The sequence below is a fragment of the Archocentrus centrarchus genome, chromosome 12, assembly GCF_007364275.1.
Source record: "Archocentrus centrarchus isolate MPI-CPG fArcCen1 chromosome 12, fArcCen1, whole genome shotgun sequence".
In the NCBI taxonomy this organism is placed as follows: Eukaryota; Metazoa; Chordata; class Actinopteri; order Cichliformes; family Cichlidae; genus Archocentrus; species Archocentrus centrarchus.
Window position 1 is genome coordinate 12,465,822 of NC_044357.1, and position 22,241 is coordinate 12,488,062.

Here is a 22,241-nt window from a genome sequence, read left to right on the forward strand (position 1 = left end):
TCACTTAGAAAATACATTGTTCAACAAAGCAGGGACCGTTATGTGAAACTATTTTCAAAATGGCCAACAACATGTCTATTTTTAATATACTTGCATGCATATAATTGTGCGTCACAAGATCCATTTTGAAAAATAATAGCAGTCCATTTGCATAACGGGTTTTCATAACCCAGGCAAATCACTAGACACAGCCTGCTTGTTTGATGACATTTTTTGCCCTTGAAAGTATCTGCACAGATTTATGCCAAGACTTGAAAGAAAATAGGTGATGAGAGACAAAAAAAACAGAAAATTCTTCTCTCTCCAAGGGCCACTGAAGGAACAATGGATTCTTTATAGCAGCCAGAAAATACAACACTATATAAAGAAGAAAAGAAAAAAAAAAAGCATTAAATAAAGGCACATGCTGACATTTAGCAAAGAAACACAGGAGACCAAAACCCACAAAACCAATCTCTTAATGATGCAATTTTATCCAGTTGCATAAACCAATTTTTCCAGTTTTCCTGTTCCCTGAAGCAAGTACTGTGCTTGCCAGATGAGGAAGTCTAATGAATTAATGTATTTTTATTTGCTTCTAGCTTATAATTAACTCATGGAGTGATTTTAGGTGAAGGTGTAAGATGTGTTGTTATATTCATGTGTATTTTAGTGTTCTTATGACAAGTCCTGAATACACAAGTAGGATTAGTCCAAGAAAACTCAGCCCAGATTGAAAGCGGCACACACTGGTCTGGTATCAGGCAGTCATGTGAAAAAAAAAAAAAATCCTCTTTTTCTGAACTCTGTGGCTTTCTTGTGCTTAAAAATAACTCTTTAATCTTCAGGGGATCTTTCTTTTTTTGTCTTAGCCTAAAGCCTACACCAACAAATATTTCTCTCTGGCAAAGCTGATAATGCGTTAATGTTTTAGTAGCCATACAGTCAGGAAAAAAAACATATCAAAGCTGGCTCGCATCACAACTCCTAGAAAACCATGTTCCGAGCAGGGTCGTGATGCCAGGTTTTACAGTGTCATTAGATCACTGTGAAAGGGACATAAGCACTCATGCAGCAGAAGGGCCTGAAATGGTGAAAAGAAGTTTAAATGCATAAAGACCAAGATTCAGTTATTCACCTCTAGGGTTTTAGATTGGGGGCGGATTTGGAGTCTGGGTTGAGTCTGGGTCAGGAACGTTTCTGATCTGTGTTTATAATATTGTTCCTACAACGTGTTTGTTGGTGCTGCAAAGCTGAAAAATAAACAGTTTATTGAACTGAAGGCAAACAGATTTGCCCTATCCCAGTGTGGCACACACATATTCTCCTTTGATGTTGACTTAACAGACATGCCACAAGCATGGGTGTCTCTTTATGAACATTTGAAGCTTAATTTCAAGCTGTCCAGAACACATTTGCCTGTGTTACGTGGATGCATACATAGGTACTCACAACTGCCTTCAAAGGCATGTGTGTTATAAAGTCTGTTAAAGTTTGTGTATCTGCACAAATATCCTGCAGTCCTTAACAGCATTCCAACATCTGCATCCCATGCGTCAGAGGGGCTACGTCGCCGTGTGGTCTTTGGCTGATTCTGTGTTTTCTTGCTGTCTTCAGTTAGGCATGTTTAAGTTTGCACTCACACAAACTCGCACACCAAGGTTATTTTTAGAAAAGGCTCATACTTTTATTATGCTCTACTGACCATTACTTGGCGCACATGGGTGTGTGTATATGTGTGTGCTGTGTGTCTTGTGTGCGTGGGTGTGAAGTTGGGCTTTGGCTATCAAAAGGAACAAAGAGGAAAAAGAGAAAAACAGAAGAAGCACAGAAATAATAACTGTACTTTTTAAAACACAAAACTGAATTCTTTGTGTTAACAGTGCTATCCAGTTTGCTACAACTCAAAATTTGAGGCTCTGGGTATTATCCATAAAAAGGTGTAGTTATTTGCGCATGTTTTCTGCAGGTGGTGCATGTCTAAAAAAATGTAGACGCTAATATTTTCATTGCTTGTATGCAAAATTGCAGCCTATCTGCTGGCTTAATGAAGGTTGTATAGAAAGCTCCACAGGATTTCAAGTGGTTTTCAAGTTTTCAAGTGGCTTATATCAACAATAATATTTTTTAATAATATTTTTTCACTGGACAGTAGAAGCATGCCCTAATAAAAATATTTAAATCTCATTTATTTAAAGGATCACATCTATCTTCTGTTGAAGCTATTTCCTATAAAAGGCTGCTATTCAGGTAGACAAGTAGTAATTTGTTGAAACCCATAATGACTCCCTCTTATAGTTTAATCAGTGTGTTCCTGTAGATTGCACCCTCACCCTTATGAATAGAAATGAAGTGGAAGGTGGAAGGCCATTTATTTCTGTAGGAAATTATGGTGTTGTGTTTAAGGACACTCCTCCCTTCTAACTAACTTTCCACTGACATTTTGCAGCAATGCATCTTGATTTGTGGTGTGCTATTGGACTGGAGGTTTGGCACTTAGTGTGTGTGTGTGTGTGTGTGTGTGTGTGTGTGTGTGTGTGTGTGTGTGTGTGTGTGTGTGTGTGTAAAGGGGAGGTGAAAAATGCTTTTCATTTTCAGGTGTCAGAAAATATTCTATTTTGTGATATATCTTTGGCCATTTTTTTTTTTCACAGTTTCAGTTTGGATGCTGTCCACACTCGTGTTTTGGGTCCTCTGCAGATTTGTTCAGTAGTAGGTGCTAATTAATTTAAAGCATTTGCATGTATTTGGATGAAAAATCCAGACTGCAGCAATAGATCACACATGTATCCCCCTGTGCTCATTCAGCTGAAATAGTAGTTAAACATCACCTGGCATCAGGACAAGTTTTTTTGAAGAGGGCAAAGTCTGTGTCTTTTCCCAGTTGTTTCCTGTAGTTTCAGGGGAAGATATTGTTGATGGCCCCCCTGTTGTTCTGTTATTCTGAAATTAATGATTAAATTCTGGTTTCTCTCATGCCCCTCCGTGACATAATCTCTTTCAAAACTAAGCAGATAAATAAAACATGGACTGTGTTTCTAGCTTGACTCTGCTGTGTTTTGCTTATCACAGAGTAGTTATCACTGGTGCTTACTGGTATTAGATATTGAATGGCATTTAACAAAGTGATGCAGTTTTCAGTCAAGCTAGACCGTGACTCAGTGTCAGTACATTATTTCAAAAAAAGAACATTTTTTTGCACCAGTCAGCACCAGTCAGCACCAGTCAGCAACCAAACCAAATTTACTATTCTCATTTTGCCTGGAAAATGAAGCATTAGCTTGCAAACATAATGTATACTGAATCTCTCAAAGTGATGCACATACTATACCTGCAGTCACTCTACCCACCCGACTCCATCCCGATTTTGCTTCTGCTCTTGGGTTGTACTTATTTTCAGTCAGCTCCTACAACATATTCTCGCTCACCTTTCGCATTCAACTGTGACTTTAATCTGAATGCTTGGAGTGCATCAGTGTGCACTGCACACACTGACAACCTTAATCTTGGTTAAAGGAAGGAGTTATAAAAAGAGTGTAGCAGACATGTTCTATCTGTAACTGGGGCTTTAAGGAGACAAATCCACTCACAGGTACTAAAGATGACCAAAAAAAAAGACTAAAAAATGCAATCTGTAGTATCAAGAGGTAGATCAGACTGAAATACAATAGCGGTCAACAAACAAATCAAAAACATTTCTCTGCCTTTTTTTTTTGGCAGTCTTTAAAGCTGTCAGTCACTTCAGCAGATTAGTACTCAACCTCCGGCTACAACAATAATGCAAAAGCACGACAGGATATAGTTTGTGCAGCTGGTACATGTAGGGTGGTTCAGTTTGGAAGGATGCATAAAACAGGAAGTGTTTTCCCATGAGACAAGCATTATTGTTAGATAGAATAATAACCACACAAATACAATGTAGCTATTCTAGCTGTATGCACACAACTTGACAGACTGTTGGAAATGAATCATGTAATATAACAACAGTATATTTGTATTATACTACTGAAGAACCCAGTTGGATTTTTGGAAATATCTACAATTATGACATTTATTGGTTAAGACTTTTGGCTCCTCCACTTCTACTGCTGTAAACTGTAGTACACTGGAAGATATAAAAGAGGTGTTTGGTCATGGGCATGAAGCCTCAGTTTATTATAGAATGTTGTTGACAGCTTCAGACCCCAATATTATGTCTATTAAGAGATCCTGGGAAACAGATCTAAACCATAGTTTCGCAGATGAGGAGTGGTACATAATTCTTAAGAATGGGAAGAAAATGTCAAGGGAACTAAAGACAAGACTGGTGCAATTTAAGATTCTACACAGAGTATATTGGACACCATACAGACTGTACAGGGTGGGTCTGTTAGATACTCCGGCTTGTTGGAAATGTCAGGAGGATAAAGGCACACTAGTGCATGTGCTTTAGGAGTGCCCCAAAATTTTAGAGAAAATAGTTGGCCAGAATATATCTTTTGCAGCAGGCTCTATATTCTCAGGGACCCTTCATCATTGTGCCATTTACGTTCATCTCTTTCGCAATGGGTGCAGACAGCTATCATGTTGGGGAGGAAGTTATTAATACGGGAGTGGAAGGGTCCACCTGTCCCCTCTCTAACCCAATGGTATAGCTTCCTGGGCCAACTTGCTGCCCTAGAAAGATTATCTTATAGATTGCTAAATAGGGTAGAGGAGTACAACAGAAAGTGGTTCCACTACTTTTCCTATATGAGCATCTCCAGCTCAAACTTAATCTGTTTGAATTTACTGTAATAATATAATTTTCTAAAAATATAGTAATATAATTAATATAATATAATACAATATAATCATTTGGGCTTTAGGGCATTATTACTTTATTTTATTTGGGTAAATTTTCTGTTTACATTAATTAATTAATTTTGTGTGTGTGTGTGTGTGTGGGGGGGGTGTTTTGTTTAATAAATAGTCTTTTTTGTAACCATATTTTTTTTTTAAGCATTTGTTCTGGAATGTCCACAAGACTTAACTACTGTTTAGTCTGTGCTATGTTAAGTGTGGAACTGCAGTATATTTTTCTTTATAGAAAATCAATAAATTTTAAGTCATATATAAAAAAAAAAAAAGAGCCCAATTGGTGCAATGCATTTTCAACCTTTAACTGACCTTGAATGAAGAGTTTAAGGATATGGTAAGCTATTTCTCTTAAACTGTAACTTTTGATCTAGCACAGGCTTGAAGGTGACTAAAAAATGTGTAGCTTCCTTGATTGATGGGAAACAGCTGCTGTGGTAGGTCAGGCAGCTAATATGGGCTCAAAAGAATTCATTCTTTAGTTTTGTTACTATGTCTCTAAAGTAAAAGCTTCACAACACATTGAAGAACTGTAGGTCTGCCAAAAAATTTGCAACAAATGTCCTCACTCTCAAGGTTGAAACTCAAGCTGGGGTCCTCAAAGATAGAAAACACACACCATGTGTTACCAGCTGGCCAGTATCTAGCTCAGATGTGTATTGCTGTAATACAATGGCTCATTATTTAAAGCCTGGGCTCACACATACAATGGGGGCAGTTTCAGACCATCAGATTAGTGGAGATTGACCCCTTCTCCACCCTGAAGCAACTTCCCTTTTCCCTTAACCAATCAAAATGGTGGGTTGGCAGAAAGTGTAATGTGAAACCTGGGGTCTTGGCTCAACACTTCAAACCTAGGGCACAGTTGGAGGCCAACAGAAACAACAGCTGTAGTCTTTCACACTCTCTCACTCTCACAGATTTCCTTTCTTTGTTATGCCCAGACAAACACTAAGATACAGACACACACCTCAGAGGGAACTGTGGGATTTACAATGTGGACTGCTGCTGTGGAATAACCATTGTGGAGGCTGGCTGTGTATATTACCTGAACTAGCCTCACTTTGGATAAGGTGGACACTCCATGGACTTACTTGCTTGCTAGCCAATTGGATTACCATTGTCTACTGGAGGTAGCCAGAGCTTGCTATAGTCTCTGCATGAGCCTGCAGGGCCCTCTTTCTGTGTGGAGGGTGGATGATGCAGTGTGTCCTCTCCTTCCTCTCCCCTCAGTTGAGTGCCGGATCCCCCTGTAGCTGTGAGGTCAGCCCCGGAGGAACCAAGAAGAAGAAATCCAAGAACCTGTGAGTATTCAAATCATAAATGGATATGTGTGTTGTGTTCCATGTATTTTGTCCCTTTTGCTGTTTACTCGCTTTCTTGTGAATTACCTTGTAGCAACATGAAGACAATACTTAGAAAAATAGAGCATTGCTATTAAGACCTTAAATGCAGACTTTATTTATTTGTGAGAAGGAGCAGGGATGGGACTAAGTGAGTGAGTGGTAATTCAATGATGTGACACCTGTATTAAATGCAGAAAATCAGTGGCAACAGGTCTCATGGAGTGATGTTCAAAGCATCATCATTTTGAACAGAGGAAATCAGGAGAGCGGTACAACAGTGAATGTCTACACCAGCAGTATCTGCAAAACACGGTGGAGGCTGTGTGATGGTTTGGGGCTGCCTTTCAGCCAGTGGTGTTTGAGATCTTATTAAAATTGGTGGAGTTATGCATGTAGAAAAGTACCATCAGATTTTGGCAACATTGCAGTAAAAGCATACCTGGATAGAAAAACAGAGAGTAAAACACTATGAGTCATGGATTGGCCTGCCCAGAGCCTAAACCTCAACATTATTGAAGCAGTGTGGGATCATTTCAACAGAGAATGAAACAAAAGCCTTATATATTTGCCTTATTTCCATGAATGTTTGCCATTTTCCCAGTAAAACATAAAGAAATGAGTGGTACCTCAAAACCTTTGCACAGTACTGTATGCATGTGCTGACATGGATCAGTCTGGTAACATTTGGCTATAAATAATTTCAATCAAAATATGGATGTTTTATAGATGTATATGTAAATTCCATGCCAAATATGCCCACGCCCCCCCCCCCAAAAAAAAGAAAGAAAGAAAAAAAGAAAGAAAACAAAAAATAAATAAATAAAAGAAAGGAAAACAAGAAAAAGAAATTCAGCACATGGCCACACTTTGAAAGTTGCCCAATTCAGCAGGAAAGCAGCAAATCTGGTAACCCTCTTGTTCATTCATCAGCCTTTTAATGCTAATTTAATCAACAGTGTGTACAATTTCACACCCCTCTGTAGCATGGAATGTAATAAACAATCCATCAATCCAGTCACACAACGGGTGTGACTGGACTGATGGATTGACGACTGAGAGTGTTAGGACAAATACCCAGTAGATGCCAAGTGTCATTTAAAAATTTAATTTAGATGAATTAAGGCAGATAGGAAAACTGTGGATGCACTTTCTGGCTATAAATGTAATGAATTAATGTTGCATGCATAATATCTACATGTTCACAGGCCTGCAAGTACAGGTATGACAGGCTTTGAAAGACAAATGGGAAAGTCAAAGCTAATAGTGTGATGCTGCTCATCATCTCCTTAATGAAGTGGTAAATGAGGTGTATGGGACCATATGTGTGTTTCAAATTCTCTTTGAGGTGAGAAGTAAGGTGTGTATCCTGGAAATGTGTTTGCTGAAGGCTCAGCGATTCCCTGGCTGGTCATTCGCTTCTTCGTAAAGATGAAAGCACATTTCTTACATTGGATACAATGAAACAGTGGCTGTGATGGAGCCTGTTACTTTTTTCTGCTGTTTAGTTAAACAGCAGATTAAGCGATTTAAATTCCACAGCTATTTTTTTTTTTTTCAGCAGGCTGGAGTATGTTGCCTGTTTGTCAGCAGCTGCAAACCACTTCAGCTTCTCTTCAATTGCCTTAATAAAACAGGCATGAGAAGAACACATAAGTCACACCGTAGGGAGAATGTGTTCTTTCTATAATTTTAATGCAGTCCTAAGTATAAAATGTGTGCCTATTTTTACATTTCAAAACCTCAGGCACAGAACAAATGTGATGTACTGATGACACTGTGTAATGTGTGCCTGAACAGGTTGGTCAGCAAACATTTGATAGCTTGATTGAGGACAAGAGATAGAAAGAGCTTTTGTCATCGAATACCACACATGCCCTCTTTCTGCACAGCCAAGGTTCATGAAGCATAGAAGCCAATGATAATGCATTACAATTTTTTTTTATCAATAAGGAATGATGCACTCTTCATTTATTTACAGTTCAAATTATAATATATAGAACTAGACCTATAGTGTGGCATTTGTTTTCAATTTCAGCTCTTCTATACTAATCACAGTGAACTTTTGTCCTTGCCCTAATTCTGGATGTTGGTTGTTCTTATATGAACAGCTAATTACCTCAACAGGTGCCATGGCCTTCAGCTTAAATGGGTTCATATGTGTTAGACGCTAAGCAAGTAGTATTGCTGCTGCATAGTTGACACTGATGAAGGTTGCATGGAAACGTGGTTTGTCTTTTGTTAATGAACTTTATATTTCAGTTAGTGATGTAACTCTCTTCTGTCACCATCTGCCAATATAATAAGGATGTCACGCAAAGCTGTCAGAACATGACGAAAGCTATATGTTTACACAATGAGTATCTGTATTTACAGTCCTTGTGTCCATTAAATTTCCAGGGGCTCTTGTGGCATATGCAGTTTTCACCTGCTTCCAACCATTTCCCATTATGCCACACTGTAAACTAGCAGCAGGGGGAATATCTGCTCATTTGTAAGGATTCACCAAAATATCTCTGTGCTGTAGATTAAAATCCCAGGCTTTATTACGTAATAAAACATGAAGGAAATTAAGTGATTAAATATAAAACAATTTCTTTCAGAGGTAGGAGACTGATTTATAACATGAGAGCTATTGGAGCAAGTAGACGTAGCTGAGTGTAGAGCAGAAAAATACATCTGATATGGCCAAAATCATGCCAAGATATAGACATTTATCATTTTAAGAAGGCTCTCTTTGGGCTAAGAACCAGGAGAAGAGACAGTTGGAGGGATGTGCAGCAAGTGGTCTAAATTGCAGCGACTCTCAGTCGCAATTCACAGGATTTGAAGTGTCTGCTACTAACGTCTTGGTGCTAGATACCACAGGGGAACTTTAAAGGTCTTGCAGAGTCCATGCCTTGGCTGGTCAGGATCATATTAAGCAAAGGTGTTCCTAATACTTTGGCTTTTGTTCCATACAACTTTATCTTCTTTGAAACTCCCTGTATTCACTGCTACAATGCACGGTAATAACACAGTAAATTAGCTCAGGCATTATTTACAACAAAAAAGATGCAAATGGGGTCTTCCTCTTAATAAGCATTCTTGCTATTGTCTTCTGTTTCTTTTTCATGTACTCGGTCTCTCTCTTTTCCTCCTCTTATTTACACACGTTTTACATCATGTGTTTAGTTTTCTGGATCCAGTGCAGCTGTTTTCCTGGCATTGTCCGCTGCCTCACCCGCCATTACCACCATTTTGTTTTTAGTCAGTCCAGGTGTTCTGCTTCCTCAGGCAGTGGATCCCTGCATGCTGACACTCCACTTTTGCACAACTGGTGGCTTCATACAAGTAGCAATAAAACTATAAATCTGACAAGCGTTAATCAGTTCAAGATCAGAATACCAATACGTTAAATTGGTAATCCAACTTCAATTCAGAGAGGCATATGGAAGAGGCACAAAAAGGAAGAAAAATACTCAATAACTGTGGGGTATTTATTGCAAATGATCATCTGCACATTTTTGCCTTTCTGTCTGACTTATGTATGGCTTTCACACTGAAAATATGCAGTATTCTCATTAGTATTGCTAGATGGAGATCACTGAAATATAATACTGAAGAAGAGGTTTCTAGAAGAGGTTTCCAGCCAAATGATTAGTGTCCCTGTATTTACTGCCAAGGTACAAAAAGTAAGTCATTTTTTGTGGTGTGAGAATTGGCCAAGATCAGTGTTCTTTATGTAGTTGGAATAGTGTGCACTGACACTCTTGCAAAATTACTGCTGAGATTAAGTGAACCACTTAAAGCTACTGTTTTGAAGAAAGGCCTCAGTTATACAGATGATATATATTATTGCAAAAAACTCTTTTTTTTAGCGTAATGAATCACATCAAATACCATGAAAAAAGACATTTAATGGAGGTTTATATGTCTGGGACTCCTTTGTAGTCCATTAAAGTGATGAAGCCTCAACTTTCCATTACCTTTGAAACCATATTTAGAGTTTATAGGTTTTGCGTTCAGGCAGTGATGGCGCTACTGCAATGCTGAACACTTGTTAGTTGTACATGACCAGTCAGTGCTACGCTATATGAATCCTGCACTGATATAGCACTGCAGACAACATTGTGGGATTTTACGCATTCTTCTTTTTTGTCCTGATTTTGTCTAAATTGCTCAGTACAGAGAACAACTAGAGTGCAACTCATTTCTAATATCCTAGCCTCAAATTCTGTACATTGTTATTTTAGCTTTTAGGTCCAACTGACACTGTCTCAGAAGCCACTGTAACTCCATGCTAAGAGAAAATATGAAATCTATAAGCTGCACTGATGCTGCTTGTCACCTAGGAGAGAAGAGCTTCTTCCAATGTAGTCCAAACCTCTCAAACCCTAATAGAAGGAATCTGTCCTCTGGACAGTCCATGTGGATCGAGTGAGCCCAGAGTCCGCCTTCTCCAGACCCTTAGGGCTATATAAAGCTCCACCAGAGCCTCTCAGGGGTTAGAGGAATGTGATTGCCAAACAGAGCCCTGGACTTTTGACACACACTTACATGCAGTACATACTACTTTCATGCTGGCACCCATGCTTCACACTATGGTTGATTTCTCGGAGAAATACCTGGAAAGGTAAGGGCAACTGTGGCGAGTGTGTGCGGATTTAACTGTGGTTTGAATGTTGTTAACAGGAATTAGAAATATCAGCAGGGAGATTGAAAAAAGTGTGAGTAGGGGCTGGTATGAGTCCCACATGGATTTTTGCTCTTAGGCTGGTAGGAAGCTATCTGACCTCTACATGGATCTCATTTGACAGTCACAATGAGGGAAAAGAATCCCCCGTGAGGCTGAAGGACTGAAACTATTTTGGAAGAAACAGCTTTTACTTCTAACTTGAGGCTGCCCCTTTTTCTTAATATACGCAGCCTGGATTTCAGAAATAGGATTGCTCATGTGGTCTTTGTGGCTAGGAAGGTGAGTTTCGCAGAAATAGAGCTTTTTTTTTTTTTTTAGTCTTGATTGACGGGGACGGTGGACATGATGGTGATATATTTATAGACAGAATTTAGGACAATTCCCTTTTTCATTGTTCTTCTAGGAATATTTAAGGGCTACTTCCTTCTTAGTTATGAGTCTCGTGATTATTATGTTCCTGAATGTGCCTCGTGTTTCTAGATACAACTCTTTTGTCAGTGAAGAATATACAGTATAAATCTCACAGTTATTTTGACACAATCCTTAACTCATTATACTGACACAGACACAAAAGGGACAGTGTTATTTCTGTGTCATGTCCAGCATCTAATTCACAGGGACACAGCCTTCTGTAAATAAAGAATCTGTGACATCTGCTGCATTCCCGATCTCACAGATATGGCCTTAACAAAATTTAAGAGCAGTCATTATGATAAATGTAGTGAACAGAATACTGCAATGAAGTGGAGCGCTGGATTTTTCTTGCGCTTGTGTGGTATACTGTGATCTGCAGTATGTCTGTCTACAGCTGCCTCCCCATGTGCTACAAGAGCCTTTCCCAGAGAGTGCGGCCTACTTTCAAGAACACCAGGAATAGCCAGGGGGGTGCTATTAGTCCGACTAATGTGAGCCAAGCAAAGAGGGAATAAAGAGCATGGAAACCTGCAGATAATTGCAGAGCAAAAGACCTCTTGCTCCTTCACTCGAGCACATAAATGTGGTCTCTCTTGTAGAGACACAAGCAAGAGCATAGTGTGTGTACACATTATACCGGTGCCTCACTTCTTGTAGTGGTCACTGTGTTTAATACAGCAAATGTAGCAGCATATATATGTAACAGTATTAGGGCTAGAGGATGATTTGCAGCTCAAGAGAGGCAGTAAAGAAGGACTTAGACAGGTGCTCAAGGTCAGGGACTATGAGACTGCATCTGTGCATGTACCATTAACACACAAAGAGCAGAGGTATGAAGAGCACTGGGTAGATAACGGTTCACTATTATGGTTAAGTGACTTGTCAAGTACAGGAACACTTTCTGTCTCTGGTACTGAACAAAATGATACATAAAAATTATGTAACTGCACTTTTTTCTGCCTTTTTATGTCAAAAGCAGCAGCTTTTGTTGGCCTTACCACTGCTTCATCTCTTTATGCTGCTTCCCCTTTTTTTTTCCTCTCCTGTTTAAGTGTGCTAATAGTTAAGGGAGCTTTTAACAGGAAGTTTTTCTTTTGTTTGAGTGATAAGCTACATTAATGTATGTGATTGTGAAGAGCCCCTGGTATGACTCACTGAATCTAAAGGGAATAGGCATGACTGTATACCTTTGTATGATGGTGACAAACAGGACTATGAAACCCTTTTTCAAATTGGAAACGGTGTTTACTTCCACTGAGCAAATAATTACACAGGGAATTTATTTTGTGGCCGCAGCAGTTGAGTTGCTGCACGTATTGAATGGCATACACAGAAGCAACGTGCTAATGCCCTCCAGGTTGTGTTGATTCAAGTGAAGAACCTAAATACGTGCCACTTGTTCCACAGCTGGCGTTACATTTGAGTTTTTGAAAAGAGATGGAAAGATCATTTAATAAGATGATGTAAGCTGCAATATCCTGTGGCACCCACTTGGTGGCAGGAGAGAAACATACATTTACTTTAAAACTGTTGTGACATCATTGTCACATTATTGACACATGGGCTCAGCTTGTATAAAACCAGGCGTAAGTACATAAAGCGGCTTTGTGATGGGAAGAGTGCATTTTTTTGCTCTTATAAAATACTCTTTTTTTTTTTACTCACATGCACTGGCAAGACAGAGGTTTCCTTTATGTTAACACATGCCCAGCTCAAACGTAAATTGCCTTGGGTACAACCTAAATATAGAACAATCTAATAAACCCTGCCCTGATGTTATGAGTTTATTTAACAGCACAAGGCTTTTTTTCTCAGCAGTAATATCCTTCAGGCTTGAGCTATTCACAAGAGTACCGTGTTAGAGCACCCTGTTGTTTCCAGGAACCAGAGGCCTGTTCAGCAGTTAAACATCTGGATTTGAGTCTGTTTCATGCAGCGCGCTTATGCTATTTCAATCAATAGATGAGTCATCTTCTCTTAAAGATATTTCCATTTTCTCTGTTACCTGGCCTGACAGAAGAAAAAAGCTCTCACATGGATTTTTCTAGATCTATATCTAGGCTACAGTGCTTTTACTTTTTTCATGGAACATTTGCATTTTTGAGGGTTTTTTTTAGCATAAAAGGAAGTACAAAGTAACACCAGTGTGATATACGGAGAGCCTGTTGGTTCCTGTTAGTTCTACTGTAGCAAAACTGGCTGCACCTATGATGTAGTTAGGAATGAATAGGAGGGAATGTAGCAAAGTAGCAAAAATATTCATTTACATCTGATTTTAGTTGAGAAAAGATAACTTTTATCACTTTTTAAAAATATAGTATTGATAATCTAGCCAAACTAAAATTAATCACTGCTAATGTTGTTAGTTTTTCTTCTTGCATAAAGTTATTTAGCCACAATGAGACCCCATAAAAGTAATCCAAAACAGAAATATATCTCCTGTCTCAAAACTTCCATCTGACACATAATGAAGGTGGTGAGAAAAAGAAAACATTTCCTTTTTCAGGCTACAGCTCCTTCAAGTGCCATTCGTTCTGGACTGTCCCACAAGAAGCCCATATAGAGTGCGAATTCTCCTTTTAGAAATTTTGTGGTCACACTCATCCTGATTTTAAAGGAGCTACTGAGCAGCTGCCAACAGTTTATGCACTCATGTCGTTACATGTGTACAAACACGTTTCTCCTCTCTTCTGTCCTGCAACCTTTGGAAAAAACTCAAATCAGCAGCTGGCTGTTCTCTCTTCAATGCTACTTTTGAGCATTGCAAAAATTCACTCTCTCATCCCGTCACATGCACGTACAAACACACTGGTGGAGACTTCTGAGTTTTCCAACACCTGTCTGGCATGAAAGCTCCAGTGAAGTGGGCAGAAGCTGGCACAGGTGCAGAGGGGTTCTTTGAAATGGTTGTGTGGCCATTCTTTTATTGCTGTTCATGAATATTCATGTACTATATTTGTGCTAATCCGCAAGTGCCGGGCTCTTCCATCCTCCTGTGTGTGCATGTTTAAATGATAGCTATCTATAACTGGAAGCTCTATTCCTTAATTTGGGGTGTACATGCTCTCTGGGGGCTGTCAGTTGGCAGGGGGACAGCTTGCAGTGATTAGAGCCAGCCAGCGCACAACGGTGTGCTGCGTTATTAGCAGGCCAGTCAAACCACAGTGGAAATCAAAAGCAGGGACTCAGGAAATGGGTGTTGAGTGAGGTCACATCCCAATGAGGCGGCACGTGCTCCAGGTCGGGAAAAGCCAGGACGCGCACCATGGGATTATGGGAATGCGCAGAATCCTGTTGGGGGCCCGTGGGTACTGAGGGCTGGTGTATTACCTTATTCGAGATTCAACGCAATGTGGCACATGCGTAGCAGGGTATCTCTGTATGTAAGATGGTTGGAGAAAGGTGAAACAGGTGAGGTGGGCAGTCAGGAGGGTATTGGGTACTGCTTCTGGATGAAAGCGGTAGAGGATTGGGTACATGTCACCTTACGCCCTAGGTCAGTTTTCTCTCAGAAACCCCTCAAGGCACAAGGAGAATGGCGTGATGAAACAGAGGAGTGAGGACTGAGTCTCTCTCCTCCTTCTCTGCCACATTCGTTTAGTCCCTACCGAGGAACCTGCCAGGGACACATCTACAGGAAAGGCTGTTAGAGAAAATAGATTGACAGGAGAGGCGCTGACAAGAAGCGGGGAAAAGGAAACTGACATCTGCTTTTGGAGAATTCTGTGCCATCATACCAACATATCCGGCAGAAGACTAGAATGTACACAATGTTTACCTTGTTTTTCTTTTTATTGGTTTGCTATTGCAGGGATTGGATTTACAGCACTGTGGAGCTTAATTGCTGATTCCATGCCTTGGATTGTTTCAGTTATGGACTCTGGACTTGGAAACTCAACAAACTTTTTTCCCATATCTCTTTTTTGTCTTCCTTCTCTGTCCACTTCCTGTAATTGCATATTTTGCCCCTCATTTTCTTACCCCAACATTTCCCTTCCTGCACTTCCTTCTCTTTTCTACCTGTCCTTCACTCAGGGCCAAAGACATGAAGAATCGGCTGGCTTTCCTGCGAAGGAGGAATGAGTCCCCAGGAAGCAACCCAGCCGGGAAGTTAGACAAATCTATGAAGTCAGTCAAGTAAGTGGCCACTTCCTGACAGCGTGTGCTTGTGGGTGTGTGTCAGACGGCATTCTGGATCTCACCACAACTGGTGATGACCTGGCTCTTGGAAGACAGACATGTGGGCAGACATAAGACTGTTCTTGTAGTTTGGCACTAATTAAATGAATGGTAGAATGTCTGAGTAAGAATGCCATGCCAGAAGGAAGGATGGTGTAATGTTTGGATACAGCTCTTTAAATTATTTATGAAATATAGTTTTCAAATTAGTAGATTCATATTTATTTGTTTGTATATTTTGGCATCAAGTATGCACAGTAAATATATAAATTATTATAAATATATACATATATGTATATATATATATATTCTTCCTATTATTATTATTATTATTCTTTTTAAATCAGATAGTCTGGTCTGTTTAAAAAAGTTACATGATAGTGTTATACACAGCAATACAATCTTTGTTTGTATATCATTATATAAAAGACAGAAGAATAAGAAAAAGCACAATACACAGTAAACTTTGTTGATGTACATAGTGCATATTGTCTCAAAATAAGGCCTGACATACAGACTGCAGCAGGCTAAGATGGGCCATTAAAGAGGCATACTTCATTGCAGGATCCATGCAGGATGAGAGGCAGCAGGGGGCAGACAGACACTCATATGGGTAGGAGGTCTCTAAACCCGACAGCATATCCTGATTGGCTGGCTGAAGCCACCCCCACCCTGCCTTCCAAGTTGCATTGAGTGGGATTATAAAAGCCTCCCCCCACCACAGCAGAGCAGATTCATGGCTCTCGGTGCTGTAACCACTCACACGATAGAATCGAATGTGAGAGACTAGAGACAGACGAGAGTGGACGCAAGCAGTGAGAGAGGAAGTGTCTGCATCTGCATTTCCACTCACCTGTTCAGCATAGACAAAGTTCTGCGGATGGGTCACACAATGAGAAACCTGGCTGAAATGGGCTTGTTAAAGAATCGCTCTGCTTTTATCTGCAGGCCCACCCCAGAGGAAGCACTGAAATGGGGGGACTCGCTTGACAAGCTGCTGACTCACAAATGTAAGTTACAGTTTTTTTTTTCTTTTCTTGACATTGTCTTATGTGTTTTACCTTCTTGTGATACTGTTCAGCGCAGTATGGTTTTGGACATAGAGTGCATGCTGAAAGTGGTGGGGGAAGGAGATGAGCACTGAAAAAATGCACTCACTGATATATATATATAAGCATTTTTCACCTCCCCTTTACACACACACACACACACATACACACACACACACACACACATTGCTGATGTAAACAGGCAGCTTTCAGTAAGTCTCCCTAATCCCAACAGACACAGTCCATAATTTTCTTTGAATGACAAGGTGAGACTAACACAGATCGCCTGCTTATGTGCTGCTATTTTGAGGTTTTCCACAATTCATCACCCACAATCCGCTCCCGATTCTTTTTTTTCAAAGCAAAAAAACCTGACAGAATGCCAGCACTACATCTGTTACTCATTCAGCTTTGCTGGCCTCTTTATTCGCTCTCTTTTAATTTCCTCTCTTCCACTTCTTACCTCACTCCTGCTTACCAGAATGAGGTAAGAGATGACTGCGTGCATTGGCTCTGCTTATCAGCATGAGTGAATCATGGGAACGGAAAGGTGCAGACAGGAGCAGTGGGTGGACAAGGTTTCCTGCTATTCTCTCTCCTGGATGCCTTCTTCCTTAAATCATTAACTGAACCAGAACTTTAAAAGTCCCAGAGTTAGTCTTTTTTTCCGCTCCTTACACTAATACAGTCACCTCTTTGTTCATTCACAGCTTGTGCACAGGAACAGCGTTGCCATCATGCTAAAATATTAAGGAATTATAGAGTCAGAGGGGTGATGTCACTTAAAAAGCCGTTCAGCGGTTGAATATGCGCTGCTGTATTCAGGTTCTCTTTTTTTTTCACCATTCACTTTATTCCAACCACATGACTCAAAAAGGCCGTCACGGAGCTATTTTCGGCACTGAAACTCCGAGGAGGGCTTCAGCTTTGAGGTTGCCATGGCACTTTAGTAAACTCCTCTTGTTTATTCTCCTCCTTCCCCTCCTCCCATCTGCTTTTCCTCAGATGGTCTGGCAGCGTTCAGAGCTTTCCTGCGCACAGAGTTCAGCGAGGAGAATCTGGAATTCTGGCTAGCATGCGAGGAATACAAGAAGATCAAGTCGCAGTCCAAGATGGCCTCAAAAGCCAAGAAAATCTTTGCAGAATACATCGCTATCCAGTCGTGTAAAGAGGTGAGTAAGACTGAACTTTGTACTGATCCTGGAAAAAAAAACTGCTTCAAAACAGTAAAGGAAACATGCATTTATTCTTGGACTTCTCTCACTTCATTGTTGCTTTGTCTCTGCAGGTAAATCTGGATTCGTACACTAGAGATCACACTAAGGACAACCTGCAGAATGTGACACGCTCCTGCTTTGACCTAGCTCAAAGGCGGATATATGGGCTGATGGAGAAGGACTCATACCCCCGATTCCTGCGCTCAGAACTCTACTTGGACTTAATCAACCAAAAAAAGCCTAGCTCCACTTCAACTTCATCTTCATCATAAGAGACTAGAAAAAAAAGGAGAAGAGCAAGATGATGAGAGGAGAAAAGGGGCAGACTTGAAAAAAAATTTGTGGGTGGGATACGCGCTTCTTTGTCTGCCTTTATTTTTTTATTTTGACTTTTTTTTTCTTCTTTTCTTTCAGTCTGTTCATGATTTGCTGTTATGGTGTGAGAGGTCACGGCAAACTTATGGCACTGCAAAGGAATGTAGTTTACATAGTTATGGGTGGATGGATGAATGGCTGGACTGATGAGTGGATGGATGGATGCAGACGCCCATGAGCAAGGGCTGGAGAAGGAGCTAGAAGCTTGTCTCATCACTGATTTTTTTGTTTTCATATTGTTAGGAAAAAAAAAATCATTTTTTGTGTTTTTGTCCAATTGTACTGGAGTAAAGGAGGAGCTGCATCATTAAAACACAAAAACAAACAAACAAACAAAAACAAACCCTGTGACATGAAGACAGTCCGGTACTGTTTTTTTCCCCGTTCCGTTTCTTTTGAGAATCCCCTCCTTTGCTCCATCACGTCTCTCTGTGAAGCAACTTCAAAGCTGTTGGTACGACACGACGTCCTCTTCCTTCACGTTTTTTCCATCAGACTTTGTGACGGAGGGGGACAATCGAGCTGACGTCTGAGTGAAAAGCTGCTGCCGTGGCTCTGTTTCACACGCATCCGTTTAAACCCTGCTTCCACTCGAAGCTTCTATAAATGGCTTTCATCTTAGTCCGTTCAAGACTGTGGAAAGATAATGTGAGTGTTCAGTGGGAACAAAGACAGAGACGAGCAAAGAACACCAACGCGTAAATAGTGGATGGACTGAAGCTGTGATGAAACACAGATATGTGTCCCTCTCACATTAAAAGACATTAAAATCTACATTCAAAGCCAGAGGTGGAAAAAAAGAAAAAGACGACTTGCTGACTTGCTTCCCGTCTCCAAAGACTGTTTGCAACAAGGAAGGAAAATCCAAGAGGAAGAAGATAAAAACATCTCCTTTAACATTGTAGCTTATTATGGACTAATCAAGGAACCATTCTCAGGACATTGCTATGACAGGTTACAGCTCGGTTTATCTATTTCACTGTTTCTGTTTTCTACACACTCATTGTTTTTTTTTTTTTTATATGCTTTAGGGTCCCAACATGCACTCCCCTGTTCTTACTGAGCAATATATGAGAGGTTGCTCGTTTCACAGAGAGAGAGAGAGAGAGAAAAAATAAGGCTTCATGTGTACAAAGGTTTGCTATTTATTTAGACTAACTTGCTGGATGCTTCTGCAGACACCCTCACGTCCTCCAAAGCACTCAGCTGAAAGCTCTCACTGTTCTCTTAACCACCAAACAGGTCCAGTGCTGTCCTGAACTTTAAGTGCAATATATTATTTTTTTTTAATTTCTTACTTTATTTTATTATCATGTTTGGTTTGTTTGTTTATTTGGAACAATTTTTCATTTTTAACGTGGAAGACGGAACAGCTTGAGCTCTGTATTAACTTTATTCGTTAAGAGAAAAATACTTAGAGCTATAAGGTTGACTTACAGCGTAAACTTTCAAGAAGCATAAGTAGTTTAAGCAAGTGATTCTAACTGTGTGTTAACCCCTCTGGCAGCAGGCAGCTGGGGGGGGGTGCATTATGGTTGTAAATATAATTCTTTAAGAAAAATATGTGATAACACATTAAAAAGAAACAAAAAACAAAAAAAGCCAACAGGTCTCTGCTGGCGATGAACGTGGGACCCGGCTGTATCTATGTAAATATGAGAGACTCAAAACTATAAGATGACATGTATTGTTGAAAAAAAAAAAAAATAGGTGAGTGAGGGCAGGTACGGTCTGCTCTGTTCCCTGGTCATACACTGCTTGTAAGGAGTATCATTATCACTGTTTACAATTCAAAATGCATCTCCGATAATAGCAAGTGAAAACAGTAGCGTACATTTGGTGTCATTGCTAATGATAAATAAACCAACCAACTGATGATGTAAGATGTCTCGTCTTTGGATTCTTTTTTATTCTTTCTGTGTTGGTCACAAATGTGCCGAGACCGCTTTCAGGTGGTCAATGAGCTCCCACACACGATTCAGGGGAAACAAAAGACACACGTAAGCATGAAGCTGCCTGAAGGAAGTGTTGACATTTTGGGAAAATGTACTAATTTGCCTTTTTGACGCTAGACTCAGCACATAATTATATTAGCTTAGCATAAAATCTGAATGACATTTAGTCCAACTTAGTCCAAGTGGCCCACCGGCACACATTATGACATATTAATTAAAATCTTTTGAAAACAAGTTGTAATTTTTGAGGGATATTGCTGTGTTAGATGAATTTCATTCCGCACACACCCATCAAACCACAACTCGGTGCTCTTGCACTCCAATTTTTGATACATAACAAGTCTTGAGTGCTTGAATTGAAAGCAAGTATTTGCAAAGATGCTTCACCTCTCAACCAAGAGCATCTTCACTTCTAAAAATCACTGATGGAGACTCCCAGGTATTTAGTGGGGTTGTCCACTTGGAGGTGGTCCTGAGGGTCTTTAACCCACTGTTAATCATTAACAGTGGAACGCAGAAGACAGACTGAGACAGGAGTAAAGGAGGCCATCTATGTCCACTGTGAATGACCATCACTGAACAGAGGTGGTGGCCTATGACCCCAGCTGTCAGCCACCTATAACGCAGTCTTAAAATCCATTCCCAGGTGATTCAACCCCCACTCACACCATGACGCGTGTGACCTTAATAACTGACATGATGGCGGGGTGGGTTAATGTCTTGGCCACTGTGGCCATAATGACCCACACCTTGTTTAACACCTTGAAAGAAATATCCTACTTATTAAAGATTTTTTTTTACATTTTTATAAAGAATCTATAAACTCCCAAACATAAAATAATAAAAAGGTGTTTTTTTCATACTTTGTCAACTCTTTAAAACAGTTTTGTGGCTTTGGTAAATAATTTGGGATGATGATGTCTAGCATCGAGACTTGTCCTGATCCCAGCTGTCTTGCTTTCTAATAAGAAGAGTGTTTAAATGTGACACAGGGTCGAGTGCTGGCTGGGTTTTTGGCCTGGAATGACAGAAACAGTCGTAGGTCTGTCAGAGTTGTGTGTGTGCGTGTGCCAGCCAGTGTGTGTTTGTCTGTGATTTTTTTGGGGGGAGGGGGGGTTGATCAGACTGAAGTCGTGCTGGAGACAGTAGTAACAGCATCTAATCTTCTTTACCAGTTGCCATCTGTTTTGACAGACACAGCTTCTTTTTTTTTTCCAGAAGTGTTTCCTCTCTGAAGCGCTCCCTGTTGGCCGTCTCTTTGTCTTGTGAACCCACAAGAGTCTCTTTTCTGGGTTTTTGTCCTTTGTGCATCCTGTGTTAAGTCATTCCTTCATTGTATTATTTATCTTCTGTCTCTCTGTCAAGTTTGTATGTCTTGAGACTCTGTGTTGTTTCTTGTCTTATACTGATAGTCTTGTCTATTCTCTGTTTTGTGTTTAGTTTTATTTCCCTTGTCTTGTCTTCAGTGATTATTTTCATCTGTGCTCCCTGGTGTGTCTTATCTCCCTGATTACCTCATGTGTCTATATTGTCTTTCTTTGTTTCTGGTTATACCCTTATTGTCATGTCCTGGGCTGTTGGCCCAGCGTTTTGTGTTAATTTCCTGAGTGTGTCCTCCCAGTAGGTTGATGTGTTGTGATATGTCTGCGTCTCTGTCCTGAGTCTGTGCCTGTTTAGTCAGTATGTTCCTTGGTTTGTCACTTCCTGTTTATTTTGACAGTCTGGTTTTCCTGTGCTTTGTGTTCAGCTTTGCTTCCCCTGTGTAATTAGTTTCATTTGCCTCACCTGTTGTTCCCTGCTGTTTCCTCTTGCCCTGATTACCCAGTGTGTATTTAAGCCCTCAGTTTCCATATGTTCCTTGTCGCGTCGTTGATGTTGTGTGCCCGTGTGTTCCCTGTGTTTGACCGTCGTCTCCCTTCCAAGATTTTTGTATTTGTTTTTCCCCTGCTTAAATAAATCCCTTTTAAGTTACGCTGACTTCTGGAGTCCTTCGTGTCAGCCATTCCTCGCCTGTTTCCTCCCCGGCCATGACACTTATCTTTGGCTCTGGTCCCAAATTGGTTTCACCTGAAACCACATATTGTGGTGACCCACGCCTTCTTTCACACCTTGGTGTATGTGATTATGTGCACGAACAATAGTGAGTCACAACCACCTCCAGGGGAGGTTATGTAAATACCTTGGTCTCTCCACCTTCTGGTTTGACAACTGAAGAA

The 22,241-nt window shown here is 40.3% G+C and overlaps 1 protein-coding gene across 7 annotated transcripts in view; it reads left to right on the plus strand.

Moving 5' to 3' along the window:
- rgs3a (regulator of G protein signaling 3a) overlaps window positions 1-19,953 on the plus strand; it is a 159,127-nt gene extending 139,174 nt beyond the window's left edge. For 5 of the 7 annotated variants that reach the window (XM_030742067.1, XM_030742061.1, XM_030742060.1 and 2 more), the window contains 5 exons: window positions 6,049-6,119; window positions 15,286-15,387; window positions 16,378-16,439; window positions 17,484-17,650; window positions 17,767-19,953. In XM_030742067.1, coding sequence (XP_030597927.1) covers window positions 6,049-6,119; window positions 15,286-15,387; window positions 16,378-16,439; window positions 17,484-17,650; window positions 17,767-17,967 — 603 coding nt within the window. In that variant the 3' untranslated portion in view covers window positions 17,968-19,953. Of the gene's footprint in view, window positions 1-5,930; window positions 5,949-6,048; window positions 6,120-10,679; window positions 10,774-15,285; window positions 15,388-16,377; window positions 16,440-17,483; window positions 17,651-17,766 lie in introns of those variants that run through there. The other 2 variants (XM_030742066.1, XM_030742064.1) reach the window with 2 other exon arrangements.
- The last annotated feature ends 2,288 nt before the right edge of the window (window positions 19,954-22,241 follow it).